The sequence below is a fragment of the Osmerus mordax genome, chromosome 26, assembly GCF_038355195.1.
Source record: "Osmerus mordax isolate fOsmMor3 chromosome 26, fOsmMor3.pri, whole genome shotgun sequence".
Taxonomy (NCBI): Eukaryota; Metazoa; Chordata; class Actinopteri; order Osmeriformes; family Osmeridae; genus Osmerus; species Osmerus mordax.
Genome location: NC_090075.1, coordinates 1,474,271 through 1,492,968, shown reverse-complemented (window position 1 = coordinate 1,492,968; position 18,698 = coordinate 1,474,271). Strand labels below are relative to the sequence as shown.

Sequence of the window (18,698 nt, the reverse complement as noted above, 5' to 3'; positions counted from 1 at the left end):
TGAAATGGTCTAGAACCACCACTGGTACTAGTGGAGTCAGGTGGCTGAGCGGTGAGGGAGTCGGGCTAGTAATCCGAAGGTTGCTAGTTCGATTCCCGGTCATGCCAACTGACGTTGTGTCCTTGGGCAAGGCACTTCACCCTACTTGCCTCGGGGGAATGTCCCTGTACTTACTGTAAGTCGCTCTGGATAAGAGCGTCTGCTAAATGACTAAATGTAAATGTAGTGACAACACTGTTAAACCTGTGTAGAAATGCGGGAATATTCCCGGTCAACAGTGCATTGGTTGATACAATCGATCTATCTCTGTCACAGACGGACTGCCTGGCATGGATGCCCACACAGCATCTCATGGCATCCAGAACATTCCATCTGGCCTCTGGCCCAGGCTGTCCAGCTCCTAGTTTGAATCATGTCAATGTATGTCGATCCTTCCTGTCTCCTTCCTGTCTCCTTCCTTGTGGGGTGATTGCAGATCTAACATAAATGAACGAGCATAAGTTGTCACTGCTCCTCCTGAGGATTTACCAATCGAGTCGCTGTCAGATTAGGGATTGGGATGGAAGGAAGCCTGCAAGAATGCATTCTTTTCCTTCAAATTGCATCTCCTTCCAGTTCAAACAGAACCACGGTCTCTTTGTCCCTAGTCGATTTTGGAGACTGGGTGTGAATAAATGGATGAACAGTAAAATGTTTGTCTTTTATTGTCACCGTCATCATCAACCTTTGTGTCTCCTCATCATGTTTGTCTCTCTGTTCCAGGCTGCCATCAACAGTGCGATTCCCCAGGAGAACGGCATCTTGCAAAGGTACGCCCAGGACCCAGCTCCAGGGGGTCCCCTTTAGGCCCCCAAAACCTTCCCAGTTCAGGACAGGAGCCGTAACGGTGTACTATGCCTGTCAACGTCCGTTTTGATCCCCCCCCTCCCCCCCCCCTTTTATGTGTGTACTAGAAGGGTCTAGGGTTGTGTATCTTTCAACACACAGCCCGACGTGTATAGAACCTAGTGAATACAACTGATGTTTCGATGTGGGGGGGAAAAAAAGAAAGAAAGAAAAAGAATAGTTAGTGTAAAGACTGACTATAGCGTATGTGCCAAGATGCAGCGCTAAAAACAGTTACTAAATAAGCCTCTGTATCTGGGCATTGTGCTGTCGTCCTTCTCTCAACGGCCAGTGGGCACTCATGAATACGCAGAACCCAGGGGGACAAACGCCTGTTCTGTTTGAACGGTTTTTTATTTGGTGAGTGTGTGAAGACCTCGGGTATGAGAACATGTTAGGTTGTTCTTAAGGCCCACAGAGCTGTGAATGGAGCCTGGCAGGGGCATTTGCTGCCAGGCAGGCCGTTGAGTGTCTGGCACAAGATGCCAGGCTCCAGGCAGGCTGCCCTGTAGGGTGGCACTGCCCAGTAAACAACCCTAAGAGGTGCCCTCAGGATCAGCCAGCGGAAGGCTGGGGGCCTGTTTCAGTTTTTTCCTTCCTTCCTTCAGTCCTTCCTTCCTTATTACATTTATTTTTTATATATCGTTCACTGATAAACTTGTAATCCTGCCCCCCCCCCCCCCCCCCCCCCCAATCATTACCCCTCAGGGGTAATGATTGTGTTTGAACCAGGATGTAGGCATCTTTACCTCATCCTTAGGCCCAGGCCTCTGGTCGCTCTGCCTTCCTGCGACCAGTTAATAAAGAGGAATACTGCCACCTAGATGTATGCTATCAGAACTGCAGTTGGGTTTGAATTTCTAACCGTCTTGATGGTCTGTTTGTTGTACGGATATGCCAAGTGTGGGTTTTTAGCTGTTGGAATAAGTCACATTCCTATCTTGTCGAAGCCGCTTTGAGGATTGGTTTGGTTGTACTCTACGTTTCACTTTTCATAAACCTTGGAGGAAGTAACCTTTCTCTGTGTGTTCAGGTTTTCACTAGTTATTAATTAATTCAAATAAAGTTATTTTTGTGCTTTTGTAGAAGCGTTTCCAAGTTTTTACATTAACCCTTGTGCTGCCTTCGGGTCACATGACCCAAAGGTTCATAACGAACCATCGTTGTGTTTACCCAATTTTACCCAATACAAAAACAAATAAAAATCATTTTCTTTTAACCTTTGCAATGTGGGGGGTCTGAGACAGCCCAATGGTTAAAAGAAAATGCTTCACTTTGTTACAAGGGTTAAACAATCTTTTATCTCTGGCTGTCAGATGCCCCTGCTCTTTCGAAAAATTGAAAGAGAACATGTTTTTGTTTTTTGTTTTCCTCACCCAGTCAGACAATGCAAGTGTATTTTAGCCTCTGGACTGCTAATTCTGACTCTTGACCTGTTGTGACTGACTTCCTGTCCCCTCTGGCCTGCTCTCTTTCTCTCTCTCTGTCTCTCTCTGTCTCTCTGTCTCTCTCTGTCTCCCTCGTCTCCAGTGAGGTGTCCCAGGCCAATCTCTTCAGCCCCCTCAACCAATCAGAAGCAGCCGAGCCGGCGTCCGCTGCGGCGGCGGGTCCTGCTCCTCCCCCCTCCTCCTCGTCTTCCTCCTCCTCCCCCGCGTCCTCCTCAGCCTTCTGCCCCACCCTCCCGTCCCGACACATCGTGGAGCGCCAGCCCCGCATGCTCAGCTTCAGGGTGGAGTACCGACAGCGTACCGTGGAGGTGGTGCTGGAGGAGGCCAGCACTGTCGGTGAGGAGGGGGGGAGGAAGGGAGGGGGAGGGAGGGAGGGAGGGGGGGAGGGAGGGAGGAAGGGAGGGGGGGAGGAAGGGAGGGGGAGGGAGGGAGGTTCTGCCCCGCGACAGAAATGTCTGTACGCTTAAGTCACTGTGAATACTGATGGGATGTGATTGTGTTTATTTATGTTCAATGAGAAAGCAAACTGATACTAGACTGTCACTTCTGTTGTGTGAACACAGGCGTTTTGCAAAGTGGCGACTTAACTCTTGTGGGTTATTGCCACCTGCTGGAGAAATGCTAAACTACAGGTATACTGAGATTTCTGCCCTTCTCTCCTCTCCCCTCCTCCCCTCCCCTCCAGGTGAAATCAAACAGATCCTGGAGACAGAGCTGGGGGTTCCAGTATCTAAGATGCAGCTGAAAGGATGGAAGAGTGGAGACGTGTCTGACAGCGTGAGTAGCAGAGGAACGTCTGCAGAAACACCCGTGTCCCTGAGACCCTGGTGTCCCTGAGACCCTGGTGTCCCTGGTGTCCCTGAGACCCTGGTGTCCCTGGTGTCCCTGAGACCCTGGTGTCCCTGGTGTCCCTGAGACCCTGGTGTCCCTGGTGTCCCTGAGACCCTGGTGTCCCTGGTGTCCCTGAGACCCTGGTGTCCCCGAGACCCTGGTGTCCCTGAGACCCTGGTGTCCCCGAGACCCTGGTGTCCCCGAGACCCTGGTGTCCCTGGTGTCCCCGAGACCCTGGTGTCCCTGAGACCCTGGTGTCCCTGGTGTCCCCGAGACCCTGGTGTTCCTGAGACCCTGGTGTCCCTGGTGTCCCCGAGACCCTGGTGTTCCTGAGACCCTGGTGTCCCTGGTGTCCCTGGTGTCCCCGAGACCCTGGTGTCCCTGGTGTCCCTGAGACCCTGGTGTCCCTGAGACCCTGGTGTCCCTGGTGTCCCTGAGACCCTGGTGTCCCTGAGACCCTGGTGTCCCCGAGACCCTGGTGTCCCCGAGACCCTGGGGTCCCTGGTGTCCCAGAGACCCTGGTGTCCCTGAGACCCTGGTGTCCCTGGTGTCCCCGAGACCCTGGTGTTCCTGAGACCCTGGTGTCCCTGGTGTCCCCGAGACCCTGGTGTCCCCGAGACCCGGCCATTAGAACAGATCTCTCAGGACAAGCTTTCATGACAAAAGGAATTACAGTCAGTTCTATCCATTCAGTGTTACTCACATACGCTCTGTGTCTGTCTCTCTCTCTCTCCAGACGGCACTGAGAAGTTTACACCTGCCCAAGAACAACAGCCTGTATGTCCTGACCCCTGACATCGCCCCTACTGCCAGCACCAGCCAAAACAGGTAGCCTCCCTCTGTCCTTCAGCTGCCCTCCTACTCTGTGTTTCTCTGTGTCTGTCTGCCTCTCTATCTCTCTGCCCCTCTCTCTCTCTCTCTCTCTCTCTCTCTCTCTCTCTCTCTCTCTCTCGCTCTGCCCCTCTCTCGCTCTGCCCCTCTCTCGCTCTGCCCCTCTCTCTCTCTCTCTGCCGCTCTCTCTCTCTGCCGCTCTCTCTCTGCCGCTCTCTCTCTGCCGCTCTCTCTCTCTGCCCCTCTCTCTCTCTGCCCCTCTCTCTCTCTGCCCCTCTCGCTCTCTCGCCCTCTCGCTCCCCCTCTCTCTCTTGCTCTCGCTTTCTCATTCCCGCCCCTCCTCTCTCTACTGGTTCCTTTTCCGCATCCTCCCTTCGCTGTCTGCCTTTGTTCATCTCAGTGACCAGCCACGGCCACCAGGTGGTGCTCTACATCCACACATGACTCCTGTCCCTCCTCCCCCAAGACTGACAACCACCTGCTTTTAAGACCCGACTATAACAACCAACTGTAATTTAGATTTGAATATTTACAGAGGTACTTGATCTCCCCCCCCCCCCAATGCATAGACAATTCCTGTCATTTATTTTGACATTTTCAAAGGAAAATGCTACTGAACAGCATGGCGTGTTGTGTCAACAGTCATTTCCGTGTCTGGTTATTGTTGCTGAAGATTATTTGCTCCGTATCATCCAGAGGTTGCGTGTATGAGATCCACTTTTCATTTGTTTCCGTGCTCCAATATGCTGCAGTCTTCTAGAGACGAAGGCTGACTGTTGAGGGAGATTGAGAATGGACGGGGATTGTGCCGAGAGAGAGATCCATTAAGCCTCATCTCCGCGTCCAGAGGTCACACTGCCTGTGTCTGTGGCGCCAAGCAGACCATCTCAAGCTAGCGATCCATCTTGAAATGAAGCTGAAGCTATAATCTGTGTGTTCGCCCGTGTGGTTGTGTGTGTGTGTGCCTATTTTTGTTGTGTTGTGTGTGTGTGTGCTTTAGGAGGTGTGTGTGCATCAATTATCTGTGTTGATTGGAGAAGCTGTCTTGCCCAGGGGGCCCCTAGTCATTTCATCAGATCAGGACCCCCTCCACAACCACCCCCACTACCCCCCCCCTCCACAACCACCCCCCACTACCCCCCCCCTCCACAACCACCACCTCCACCTCCACTAGCAGACAGATTCATCCAGACTAGTATTCCACCCTCCCAGTCCTACGCTAGATGTTCCTAAGAAGAAGAAGAAAGAGTTTCTAGAACCCAGGCAGCACCCAGTAAGGGATCTTTAACTGTGTTGGCAGCTAATGGCCTATTTCTCTCCCTCCGCTCCTCTCCTCTCCCTTCCCCCCTCACCCCTCACCCTCCCGACATCTCTCCACTGTGTTACTCAGCAGCACTTTGCCACTTCTCCAGATGTCATAGCTAGATATCATTCTAGGTGTCAGAAGCTCATTATTCTGTGTAAACTATTTTGGTGGGTTAGCGGTAGGGGGGCTAATTGTGTGTGTGTGTGTGTTAAAGGAGTGTTTTTAGTATGTTTGTGTGGAAAAAAACTGTTGTCTGTGACCCTGTTGTCATCACGATGGCTGTGAGACGGGGTGGGGTGGGGGGGGGGGGGGTGGGGGGGGGCAGATCGCGTTGCCGTGGGGAACAACTCCAGCCCCTCTCTCTGCAAAGGGGAGCAGACAAGCTGTTAGCCTGCAATGAACACACAACACACCCTGAAAACATAGACCCCGGCCTCATTGGACTCCTTCAAACATGAACCTTCGCTATCCACAGAGCTAACGTCCTCACAGCAGCTCCTCTGTCCGAAGCCTGTCTCTCTGGGGGGGTCAGGTGGCTGAGTGGTTAGGGAGTCGGGCTATTAATCAGAAGGTTGTTGGTTCTATTCCGGGCCGTGCAAAAATGACGTTGTGTCCTTGGGCAAGGCACTTCACCCTACTTCCCTATAAGAAACTGCAAGTGGCAGCTCGGATCTAAGATGGATTCGAGAGACCGCAGATAGAGTGCGGCTAGTTTGGTTTGTTAAACGTTTTAGATCAACACTTGTATTATTGTTTTTGTTGATTTTATGTAAAGCGCTTTGCGCTGCAATTCTTGTATGAAAAGTGCTATATAAATAAAGTCTTACTTACTTGCCTCGGGGGGAATGTCCCTGTACTTACTGTAAGTCGCTCTGGATAAGAGCGTCTGATAAATGACTAAACGTCTCTGTTACACCACTTGGGGTGAGGAGTGTTTAGTCTGCAGGCCTGTAGTGACACTGACTCCCACACCACTCTGTAGCTTTCAACTTTTTTACGAACAAAAATCTTACAAATAAACGCCACTGTAGGCAATTATTTTAAAGCGGATCTCAGGTGGCCCACCTAAGCCAGACAGATTAATTAAATAGCCAATCCATCTTCCGGTTGCTTCCTCTGTTTGATTTAATAAAAAAATCTGGAAGGGCTTTGGAGATTTGATGCACAAGCTCTCGTTGGTTCTCTCCCCCTTCTCCCCCTCCCAGGTAGTTAGAGGAAGATCCAGTCCTAAGCATGGTTTGCTGTAGCACTGTCGGTGTGTTGACTGTCTTCCTGCAGTAGTGTCGAGGAGGACCTAATCTCTTGCATAAATAATGAAGGCTGATGAATATTTTAATGGCACTCGTTCGTTCTCTGTCTGTTTTTTTCCTCCTGCTTCCCTCCAGGAAGTGTGTTTATCGAAGGTTATTTTCATTTGAACTCCCCCAATTTTTTTTTTTTTGGAAATACAAACGAGTCATTAGACGTTTCCTCCTTTTTTTTTTTTTTTTTTTTTTTTGAATCTCAAAGCATGGCTCGTTTATCACCCCCTCCCCTTCTCCTCCTCCCCCTCTCCTCCTCCCCCTGTCCTCCTCCCCCTCTCCTCCTCCTCCTCCCCCTCTCCTCCCTCCCTACCTGTTAACCCCATTGGGACGCTGCAGCCTTAGAAGCAGGAAGTAACTATTGGCAGTTATAATGCCGATTAGGGCTCCTCTCTGACAAAATGGCCGACCATAACAAGACAGAACCTGGGGGAGTGAAAATGCACCTGTTCTGTTGCTGGTGTAAACTAAGGAGGTAAGACAAGCTGCAGGTCAGGACGGAGGGCTGGGGCTCTTAAGGGAAAGACAGGCAGCCTACCTGGGTTCTTCACAGACGTAGGGAAGCGTGTGTACCTGTGTGTTGTGTACCTGGGTGTTGTGTGCTGGTTTTTATAGGCCTGTGTGTGTGTGATACTGTGTGTTTCCTTGCATGGGTGTGTATGCAGTGTGCATAGGGTAGTCTGTGTGTCTGTGTGTGTGTGTGTGTGTGTGTGACTGTTTTAATAAGATCTGAGTCTGTTCTGTGTCTAGGGACCCCCAGCAAGGCAGTGGGCTTACCTCAGAATGAAACCAATCTGTCAAGACACACACACACACACACACACACACACAAACACACTCTCTTCTCCTGCAAAACGCTCCATTTTCCCTGTCTGAAAAGTTAAGTGACATTTTACCCAGAGCCCCTCTGGCTGTGCCCTGGCTCCTGAGGGGGCAGGCCTGACTGGGTGTCCCTGACGAGGGGCAAACTCTCCCACACCCTCACCTCATCCTGGAGCCCTTCCTGCTGGCTGGCTGGCTGACTGGCTGGCTGTATTGCTGCCTGTCTGTCTGTCTGTCTGACTGTCTGACTGACTGACTGGCTGGCTGTATGGATGGATGGCTGTCTGTCTGACTGACTGGCTGGCTGTATTGCTGCCTGGCTAGCTGGTTGACTGACTGGCTGGCTGTATGGATGGATGGCTGACTGAATGGCTGTATTGCTGCCTGGCTGTCTGTCTGACTGGCTGGCTGTATGGATGGATGGATGGCTGACTGAATGGCTGTATTGCTGCCTGGCTGTCTGACTGACTGACTGGCTGTATGGATGGATGGCTGACTGAATGGCTGTATTGCTGCCTGGCTGTCTGTCTGACTGACTGGCTGTATGGATGGATGGCTGACTGGCTGGCTGTATTGCTGCCTGGCTAGCTGGTTGACTGACTGACTGGCTGTATGGATGGATGGCTGACTGAATGGCTGTATGGCTGGCAGGGAAAGACAAGAGTAGAAGTGTTTTTGTATTAAGTGTTGGCAGGTAATTGATTTAGCCATGTATAGTCATCCATGTAGGTGTTCAATGAAAAGTAATCTATTGTTTTAAGTGTGTGGACTTGAACTGTACCGTTTGAATGAAGCCAGTTATAATTATCAGTTATAACGTCAGACAGGTGTATTTGTGGGGGTGTTAACTGTTAGTAACAACACTAGTTACCCTAGTAACAGCACTAGTTACCCTAGTAACAACACTACTAGTTACCCTAGTAACGACACTAAAAACCTCTCAGATACTCTTTTCTTCCTTAATGGCCTGGTGTGTCAGCTACAGTGGAGAAACAAAGTTTCCAAACAAATCATATTAGATTGCTGTTTATATGGGCCCACTTCTCTCTCTCTCTGTCTCTCTCTGTCTCTCTCTGTCTCTCACTCTCTCTCTCTCTCTCTCTCTCTCTCTCTCTCTCTCTCTCTGTCTCTCTCTTTCTCCTTCTGCTCTCTCAGATTACATATGCATCCATCTTCTCACCCTGCACATTTCCAATCTTCCGCGGTTAGCTACAACAAACATTACATTTACATATTGATTTCGTAGTTTTAGTCAATGTAAATATGCTGTCATTACTGTAAATTTGGGCTTCTGTTAACATAAGCTCGTCCAGATCTGGCCAGATTAGTGCGAGCGATTGCATAATTAATGTGTGCGCTAGCTACATATTAATTCCTGTTCCCCTCCTGGCTGGTTTGAGCTGGGCTGATTAGCAGGCAGCCTCAGTCGTAAGCTGCCATTCATATTCAGCCTCACAGACACTGCGTTTGCTCAAAACGCTACTTAACCTCCACGCTCACCGTAAATGAAGCTTCCAGACACACAGGGCTGTACGTGAAGCACACACACGCGCACACACACATTGTCTCAGTCTGTCTGCTACTGCTCCTCTTGTCCTGGTGTGTTCGTTACTTGACTTTCTCTGTGTGTGTGTGTCTCAGGGTGTACTTGTGTGTTCATAAAGTTAACTTCATGCCGACTGATGATAACTGAATTACTACATGCACCAAGCGCCAGTAGTGTAGGCCTACCCCAGAGGGGTCAGGTGGCTGAGCGGTTAGGGAAACAGGCTATTAATCAGAAGGTTGCCGGTTCGATTCCTGGCCGTGAAAATGACGTTGTGTCCTTGGGCAAGGCACTTCACCCTACTTGCCTCGGGGGGAATGTCCCTGTACTTACTGTAAGTCGCTCTGGATAAGAGCATCTGCTAAATGACTAAATGTAAATGTAACCCCAGCATTGTAGCCCAGCCCCAGTGAAGCCGTGCCCCTGTGTGTCACGCTGTGCAGTAACGTAGGTGTGCTGGGCACCCCGTGGTGCCAGGCTTGTCAGGACAGAGCTGGGAGAGGGGAGCGGGGTCCCGGGGGAGCCCAGCCAATCACCTCGCAGCACGGATAACCGTCTGACGAGTCCCAGCTTGCTCTTCACTTGACTCCGAAGCCGAATGCGTTCATACTGTTTTTTTGTTTTAGTTTTTTTCTTACATTTACATTTAGTCATTTAGCAGACGCTCTTATCCAGAGCGACTTACAGTAAGTACAGGGACATTCCCCCGAGGCAAGTAGGGTGCCTTGCCCAAGGACACAACGTCATTTGGCACGGCCAGGAATCAAACCGGCAACCTTCTGACTAATAGCCCAACTCCCTAACCGCTCAGCCATCTGACGCCCTTTTATTGAAAATAACACTTTCTTCTCTCTCTCTCTCTCTCTCTGTCTCTGTCTCTGTCTCTCTCTCCTTTTTGCCCTCTCAATCCTCCTCCGTTTGCCCTCTCTTACCCCCCCCCCCCCCTCTCTCCCTTCACTTCCTCTCTCTCAGTGCTCTCCAGGAGTCATTAAACCAGAACTTCCTGTTGGTCATCAGTCATGGCGAGGCCCAGAGAGAATACAACCTGAACTTCCCCGGGAGCAGGACCATACAGGAGGTACCGTCATCTAGGGATGTACAATTCATCCCATTTTAATCCCGATTTTTTAATCCCGATTTTGGCTTCCCACGATCAAATTCGCTTGATGGAGTGATATTTTAAATGCGTCATTCTGTTTTTTTTGCTTCCTAAAATATATATACACAATGGAAAATGGAAAATAGTGCCCTGTTGAATTTTCGCTACATTTCTTTTCTGTTTTATTTTTTTTATTTGCATTTATTCTTTAAGGAGATGCACTGAATTTCATCAGTGTCTTCAGTCGCACATGAAAGAAACACCTTTCCTTATTACAGTCGCTGTGCGTTTGTTCATCTATGGCGGTAGAGGCGTAGTTCCTCTACAGTACGTTCATATCCTGATGTGTGCAGACTCGAAGGTTCTACAGGATGAACCCAGCTCCTCCCCTTTCCTGTGATCACCTGAGAGGCCGTCTTATTTCCTGACCCACAGCAGCGCTGCAGGAGGGGGAACTCGCTGGTCATGCAGCGCTGCAGGAGGGGGAACTCGCTGGTCATGCAGCGCTGCAGGAGGGGGAACTCGCTGGTCATGCAGCGCTGCAGGAGGGGGAACTCGCTGGTCATGCAGCGCTGCAGGAGGGGGAACTCACTGGTCATGCAGCGCTGCAGGAGGGGGAACTCACTGGTCATGCAGCGCTGCAGGAGGGGGAACTCGCTGGTCATGCAGCGCTGCAGGAGGGGGAACTCGCTGGTCATGCAGCGCTGCAGGAGGGGGAACTCGCTGGTCATGTAGCGCAGTGAGGGATCACGCTCTGTCCTAACGGAACTACAGCTCTCACACAGCCAGCGCACACAGACACACACACACAGAAAAATGTAACCTTTTTTGTCTCCACACTGGTCTTCTCTTGCCAGACAGATGGTTTTGACGAGCACCCTACTGTGAGCTTAAGTGTCGGTTGGGATTGCAAACATGGGGACGAGGGGGGTGGGGTGGTGGGGCGGGGTGGCGGGGGGCAGCACAGTAGAGGGGACAAAGCAGATTCAAACGGGCACTCAGTGTTTCAACACATGCTGGTCTTTAGGCTTCTTGTGCCCCCGCAGAGAGGACAAAGGGCCTTGCATCTTTACCCCTCCTCACCCCCCCTCCTCACCTCTGTTGGACTGACCCAGCTCCCTCCTTTGTCTTAACCTGAGTGCAGGGTCTGGGGTCCTGTGCAGTGTCCGGGGCCCTGCGCCTGTGCAGGGTCTGGGCCCTGTGCCTGTGCAGTGTCTGGGCCCTGTGCCTGTGCAGGGTCTGGGCCCTGTGCCTGTGCAGGGTCTGGGCCCTGTGCCTGTGCAGGGTCTGGGCCCTGTGCCTGTGCAGTGTCTGGGCCCTGTGCCTGTGCAGGGTCTGGGCCCTGTGCCTGTGCAGTGTCTGGGCCCTGTGCCTGTGCAGGGTCTGGGCCCTGTGCCTGTGCAGTGTCTGGGCCCTGTGCCTGTGCAGGGTCTGGGCCCTGTGCCTGTGCAGGGTCTGGGCCCTGTGCCTGTGCAGGGTCTGGGCCCTGTGCCTGTGCAGTGTCTGGGCCCTGTGCCTGTGCAGGGTCTGGGCCCTGTGCCTGTGCAGGGTCTGGGCCCTGTGCCTGTGCATATCAATGGAAGCAAAGCCCGGTCCTGTTCTTTGCCTTTGCCAAAGGCTCTGGCTTTTGCCTTGTGGCTCCCAGGGAACGGCTCATCCACCACTCTCTCTGTCTCTCTCTATGTCTCTCTGTCTCTCTCTGTCTCTCTCTATGTCTCTCTGTCTCTCTCTGTCTCTCTCTATGTCTCTCTGTCTCTCTCTGTTTCTCTCTGGACCCTCTTTGCTTCCCCTGGGGCTTAGGGCCCTGGTCTCTGATTGGCATTCCACACCTGGCCTGGATGGTGGGGCTGGGGTGTGGGTGGGGGGGGGCTACGAGGCCCATAGCTGGCTAAGCTGCAGAGCAAATGTTTGCCAGGAAAGTGGTATGTAGAAAGGGTCCTGGGCGCTGGGTGCTGGGCGCTCCGTGACCAGACGAACTGTCCCAGGGATTTCTCCCCCGTGCCCCCCTGAAAACCCCCTTTTCTCTCCCCCTAGCCTGCAGCCGGGGAGCCCCCCCCAACGCAACACAACAGAGAAGAAAGAGGGGGAGGGAGGGAGGGAAGGGAAACACAGGAGGGAGGGAGGGAAACACTGGAGGGAGGGAGGGAAACACTGGAGGGAGGGAGGGAAACACTGGAGGGAGGGAGGGAGGGAGAGAGGGAGGGAGAGAGGGAGAGAGGGAGGGAGGGAGGGTTGTGGATGAAAGACACCTGGTCCCTAGTGGAGAGCTTGTGACTGTTTAACAGCAACCTTTTTTTCTTCTGATTTGCCTCCAGCCAGGGATTACTAGCACTTGGCATTTTGAAGTGATTGGATCATTAATGTTGCTGTGAGTGTAGCTGTGCAGGCAGCTTGTGTTGTGCTGGGGCAGTGTATCTTTGGCAGGCAGCTTGTGTTGTGCTGGGGCAGTGTAGCTGTGCAGGGCAGCTTGTGTTGTGCTGGGGCAGTGTAGCTGTGCAGGCAGCTTGTGTTGTGCTGGGGTCAAGTGTACTGTAGCTGCAGAGCAGGCTACGCCAGTCTAGCAGCGGTCTCATGGGAGGACCCTCAGCCCTTATTATGTAGGTTTATATGCAATTCAGATAACCAAGGCCCTAACTTAAACTTTATGTTTTGTAATGGTTCCAAAAAGAGCGCACATTTACACAAGGCTGTGAGATTGTTGTGTAGTCAGTGAGTGAAGGTGCAGTTCCTGCCAGCAGACAGACAGGGGGCAGCATTAGACTGGTCTGCTATGTAAACACCTGTGCCAGCCTGGCCAGCAGATCTTGTGTCGCTCCCTCCTGGGTGACTGGAGGGTAGGCCTCTAGCCTGCTCCTCTCTGCTCCACATACGAGCCTGTCTGTCTCTCCTAGAAATGGCCCTTTTAGCCTGTCTGTCTCTCCTAGAAAGGGCCCTTTTAGCCTGCTGGTCTCTCCTATAAAGGGCCCTTTTAGCCTGTCTGTCTCTCCTAGAAAGGGGCCCTTTTAGCCTGTCTGTCTCTCCTAGAAAGGGCCCCTTTTAGCCTGTTGGTCTCCCTAGAGATGGAGGTGTCCTCCTGTCTCCCTGGTGGAGAGTTGGTCCTACTGCCTGTCTGTCTCTCTGGTGGGAGAGTTGGTCCTACTGCCTGTCTGTCTCCCTGGTGGAGAGTTGGTCCTGCTGCCTGTCTGTCTCTCTTGGTGGAGAGTTGGTCCTGCTGCCTGTCTGTCTCTCTTGGTGGAGAGTTGGTCCTGCTGCCTGTCTGTCTCTCTTGGTGGAGAGTTGGTCCTACTGCCTGTCTGTCTCTCTTGGTGGAGAGTTGGTCCTGCTGCCTGTCTGTCTCTCTTGGTGGAGAGGTGGTCCTACTGCCTGTCTGTCTCTCTTGGTGGAGAGTTGGTCCTGCTGCCTGTCTGTCTCTCTGGTGGAGAGGTGGTCCTACTGCCTGTCTGTCTCTCTTGGTGGAGAGTTGGTCCTGCTGCCTGTCTGTCTTTCTGGGTGGAGAGGTTTATTGTTTCTCTGCGGTTGCTTTAACCTACCTCAGCTGGCCTGCCATTGTTTACACCTCCCTGTCCGTCTCCCTGCCCCCCTCCCTCCTCTCTCCTGGCTGCCTCCCCTCGCCCCCCCCCCTCCCTCCTCCTCCTGGCTGCCCTCCCTGCCCCCCCCCCCCCCCCCCCCTCCCTCCTCTCCTGGCTGCCTCCCTGCCCCCCCCCCCCCTCCCTCCTCTCCTGGCTGCCTCCCTGCCCCCCTCCCTCCTCTCCTGGCTGCCTCCCTGCCCCCCCCTCCCTCCTTCTCCTGGAGGAGAAATCCCTGTAGCCTCCCTGGTCAAACACAGATATTACACTCTGCAATAAACCACTGGCCGCCCAGCCTGACCCCCGGCCCCCCCCTGGCCCCCGGCCCCTCCTGACAGGCACCAGGCATCTCGGTGCGGTGAGAGGGGAGGAGAGGGAGGCAGGCAGACAGACTTGGGGTTTGAGTATGGTTAGGTGAACCCCATGTGAGACACTGCCAGGGGATAGAACAGCATTATGAAAACAACACGCTCTTGATTACCATACACACACTCCCATGCAGACGCACACACACGCACACACAGGCACACACACACACAGGCGCATACACACACACACACACACACAGGCACATACACACAGGCACACACGGTTACTGAACCAAAGGATCAAAGTCCATGATGAAGTCCTCTTATCTCATGTATGTTCAAGTGAAACAGCAGTAGTCACATGTCCAGTGTTCCCAGCCCTCGATGCTGCTCACCTCCCCTGTCCTCTGACTGGGTTTGGACCCATCCCAAGTCCTCCACCTGCATGGGTGGGTGGATGAGTCTCCCTTGTGGCCTCTGGACAGCACGCTGGGAGGGGGGGGGGTCTGTCGTGTGTGTGTGTGTGTGTGTGTGTGTGTGGAGGGAGCTTTCCTCCACAAAGGCCAGTTTGCTCAGCATCAGTATCCTGCCCCGCGGCTACGCTCGCAGCATTCGGCCGGACTAATGCGCCCGCTCTCGGCCGGCGCCTGTGCTTTGATCACGGCCGTCCGGCGCTCATCGGACCTGGCGTTGGAGCTTTGAAGCGGCGAGGGCGGCGTTCGGGCGGGCGGGGCGTTGGAGAGCTGGCGGGCGATGGCTCGCCTGCGAACAGTTTAAAAACAGTCAGGGGAATGTTATTAAGTGCAGATACACCGCGCATGAATGGGAAAAGAGAAATACTGAAATACTGTTCATTTGAGAACGCGAGGCCAGCAGTGCTGGTGTTAGGACAGGCATCCAAGGAATGTCCACAACACCACCGTCTGAGCCCACACTGCTTTAGTCTACCCTCCTTCTCTCATTCTTTTCTCTCTCTTTTGGTTTCTCCCTCTCTTCCCCCCTCCCCTCTCCTCCATCCTTGTTATGGTTCCTGGGGGGGCAGCGCAGAGGTCCGAGGAGGAGAGGGGGGTTGGAGAGGGAGGAGGAGGAGAGGGAGGAGGAGGAGGAGGAGGAGGAGAGGGGGATTGGAGAGGGAGATTGGAGAGGGAGATTGGAGAGGGAGGAGGTGGAGAGGGAGGAGGAGGAGAGGGGGGTTGGAGGGGGGAGATTGGAGAGGGAGGAGGAGGAGAGGGGGGTTGGAGAGGGAGGAGGAGGAGAGGGGGGATTGGAGAGGGAGGAGGAGGAGGAGGAGGAGGAGAGGGGGGGGGTTGGAGAGGGAGATTGGAGAGGGAGGAGGAGGAGAGGGGGTTGGAGAGGGAGGAGGAGGAGAGGGGGATTGGAGAGGGAGATTGGAGAGGGAGGAGGAGGAGGAGGAGAGGGGGGTTGGAGAGGGAGGAGGAGAAGAGGGTTGGAGGAGGCGGAGGAGAGGGGGGTTGGAGGGCTGCAGTTATGTCAGCCATGTTGGCTCTACGTGGTTCATGCAGACCCTACTATTGGATGTGTTTGTTGTACACTTGTAATCATCTGGAAACTTTCAGATAGGATCAATCACTCAAAATGTTCTTCATTTTTGTTTATGTTTTTTATTTTTAGTAGAGTGAACCTGAAGTAATAATGTTAATGTATTACCAGATGTGTGTGAAAAAATAAAATAAAAATCGAAGGTTGTTTTTTGGTTTTAGCACTTGTGACTACTTGTCCAAACAAGGAGACTGAAACGTACTGAAAAGGATCATCTGAGGTACATGTGTCCTGAAAGGACGTCTGATGGCCAGTATCCTGTATGACTGCTGTTCTGTGCCCCTGCAGGTGAAGAGGAACGTTTCCGACCTGACCAACATCCCTGTCAGACACCAGCAGTGGGAAGGCTGGCCCGCCTCCTCATCAGACGACTCGGTAAACAACCACACACCGCCCAAACACAACCACCACCACCGCCCAAAACACAACCACACACCGCCCAAACACAACCACACACCGCCAAACACAACCACACACGCCCAAACACAACCACACACCGCCCCAAACACAACCACGCCACACCGCCCCAAACACAACCGCACACCGCCCAAACACAACCGCACACCGCCCAAACACAACCACACACCGCCCAAACACAACCACACACCGCCCAAACACAACCACACACCACACACGCCCAAACACAACCACACAAGACCCGCCCAAACACAACCAAGGCCCTTTCAACGCTGATCCAACCCAGCCATGTTCCGACACATCATTCTAAGCCCAACCTCCTAGCTTGAAGAATCTTAAAAGCCCCTAACTCTCCTGCAAAACATTGCCAGTCCCATCAGACATAAACAGTCGATTGTGGTCCGGGCTGCAACCATCTGCCGGCCAGTTGAGAGTAAGATGTTGAAACTAATTAAGATGTCAAAGAGGGCTTCCCTGTGTCCTTGTATCTGTGGACATTAAAGCTCACATCATTGACGTGCTCCTGACCCCTGCTGGCTGGAGGTCACGGCTCTTTCAGCCTCGACCTCAGTCAGACCGCTCGGAGAGCAGCTTCACTCACGGGCCCTGATGAAACTCTGACCCTCTGCCCCTCAACCCCTGCCCCTCCCCTCTCCTCTTTGACCACCATATTGTGTGCCATTCTAATCATTTGGATTGGAAGTTTTTTTTTATGCAACTGCGGGCTGTTGGGAGTACGTACTTAGCACGAGACTGTGAGGCGATGCCTTGTTAGCGCTGAGGAGAAACATTTTCGTTTTGGAAAAGGTTGTTTCCGTGCGTGTGTTGTGTAGCTTGTGTTGTCCCTGCATCGCTGTCCTGGCCCACTGCCAGAGATCTGACAGAATACAAAGTGTCTCTTCCTCATGTGGCTGGACAGGCTGCTGTGGTCAGTAAATGACTACGCTGTTTGTTTTGTATCCAACTTGGTTTGTGTCCCTTTTAAACGCTCTCGTCATCAATGGAGACCACACCACCTGCACCTGGTTGTTTTTGATGGTTTCACAACTCAAAGCCGAAAGCTTTTAACGATTTGTTTTGGTTGTTCACTTTGTAGATGTCAAATAATACATTTGCAAGCGTATGTAACTTGTCCCTGAAAGAGGGAGGACAAAGCCTCCGCTTCCTCTTCTGTTGCTGATATTGTTTGTTCTCTGTCTGCTTTGTTTGAACCTTTCAGCCCAGAGTAGCACGTTATAGTGGTCCACCCTCCCTCTGAGAACCTTCATACACCTCACAGACACAATGACCTGCTACAGACCTGCTACAGACATACAGACCTTCTATACACCTCACAGACACACAGACCTGCTACAGACATACAGACCTTCTGTACAACCTCCTACAGACCCTGATACAAACCTCATACAGATATACTGACCTCCCACAGACATGCAGACCTCATGCAGACCTCCTGAAGACACACACAGACCTTCGTTTCGGATCGCCCAGTTCGCCTTCCCCAATGTTGTGTGTCGGGTGAGCTAAATAAAGCGCGCCTCATGTTTTGTGAAATCAGCCAGGCAGGCAGTCTCCCCCTCGGTCAGGAGGGCCCGCGCCTCACATCCCCCTCTTCTAGCCCCCCCAGCTCAAGCTGTTAATATCATATTATGCATCCATTTATCCCGCTAGTCCTATTCAGATTAAGGGATCTCTGATGTGGATGAGCAGGAATATGATGAGGCTGAGGAGATCCGGGCTAGATCATGGAGCAGGGAAGCCTTCCAGACCCCACACCCTCGCTAGGTGTTCAGGCCCAGCTGCATGCATGATTCCTGAGGAGGAGATATTAAAAGTGTAATAATGGCTCTCCTCTGGCCCCCAATGCTTATTGAATCTCCTGTGTGTGTGCGTGTGTGTGTGTGTGTGCGTGTGCGTGTGCGTGTGTTGGTATTAACATGGTGAATAAACTGGAGGAGCACTCAAAGGAAGTGAAGAGAAATGGCTGATTTCCTGGTTGATTGGCGTGGTGTGTGTATTAGTATTAACTATAGTGGATAACTGGTGGGGTAACTGGATAGATATTGAAAGTAAGGAAAGAAAGAAAGATGGCTGACAATCATCCTTTTATTCCAGATCTACTCCTCCCCCCCTTTCCTTATCTCCTCCCCCTCCTCCCCACTGTATAGCAGCAGCAGTACTCTGGAACTCCAGTCAGGTTCACAGGCCCAGCTAGACACTGCTGGCAAACCAATTACCATCCCCCCCGGCCGTCACACTGAGGTGAAAGATTCACTTTTCACATCCAGGTCGGGATCATTCCAGAGCGCAGCTAAATATAGCTAATTGATTCACTTCCTCGGGCTCACTGTCGTACGTCTGTGCTGCTCTGGAAGTTCGAGGGTCGGTTGGCCCTTCTGCAGTGGTCAGTAGGAGCCCACGTACGTGTCGGGGAGCGAGATGTTTGTTTTTGCTACGGTACGACGTCATCGCCCTTCTTGAGTTTCCATAGTGAGTTTCACACACTGCAAGCTGAAACAGGAGAGGCAGCTGGACGCGCTGGTGATGTTCTAGGTCAGAGGAACACACTCTGGTGTTGTTCAGGTGTGCTGAGTGAGGCGACGGGACTAGTTTCAATTGTTCAGAAGCGGGTTCTGTGTCGGGGGGGGAAGGAGAGTGTTGTTGGAGGGCAGGAGGGGGGCGGGAGGGCAGGGGGGGGCGGGGAGGGCAGGGGGGGGCTGGAGGGCAGGGGGGGCGGGAGGGCAGGGGTGCTAGGCACCCGCTATCTCTCACACTTTC

The 18,698-nt window shown here is 52.6% G+C and overlaps 1 protein-coding gene across 1 annotated transcript in view; it reads left to right on the top strand.

Annotated features, from left to right (window-relative positions):
* faf1 (Fas (TNFRSF6) associated factor 1) overlaps positions 1-18,698 on the top strand; it is a 53,785-nt gene that overhangs the window by 3,758 nt on the left and 31,329 nt on the right. The window contains 6 exon segments of the mRNA XM_067229426.1: positions 763-809; positions 2,416-2,669; positions 3,019-3,110; positions 3,901-3,992; positions 9,943-10,048; positions 15,792-15,878. Of these exon segments, the coding sequence (XP_067085527.1) occupies positions 763-809; positions 2,416-2,669; positions 3,019-3,110; positions 3,901-3,992; positions 9,943-10,048; positions 15,792-15,878 (678 nt within the window).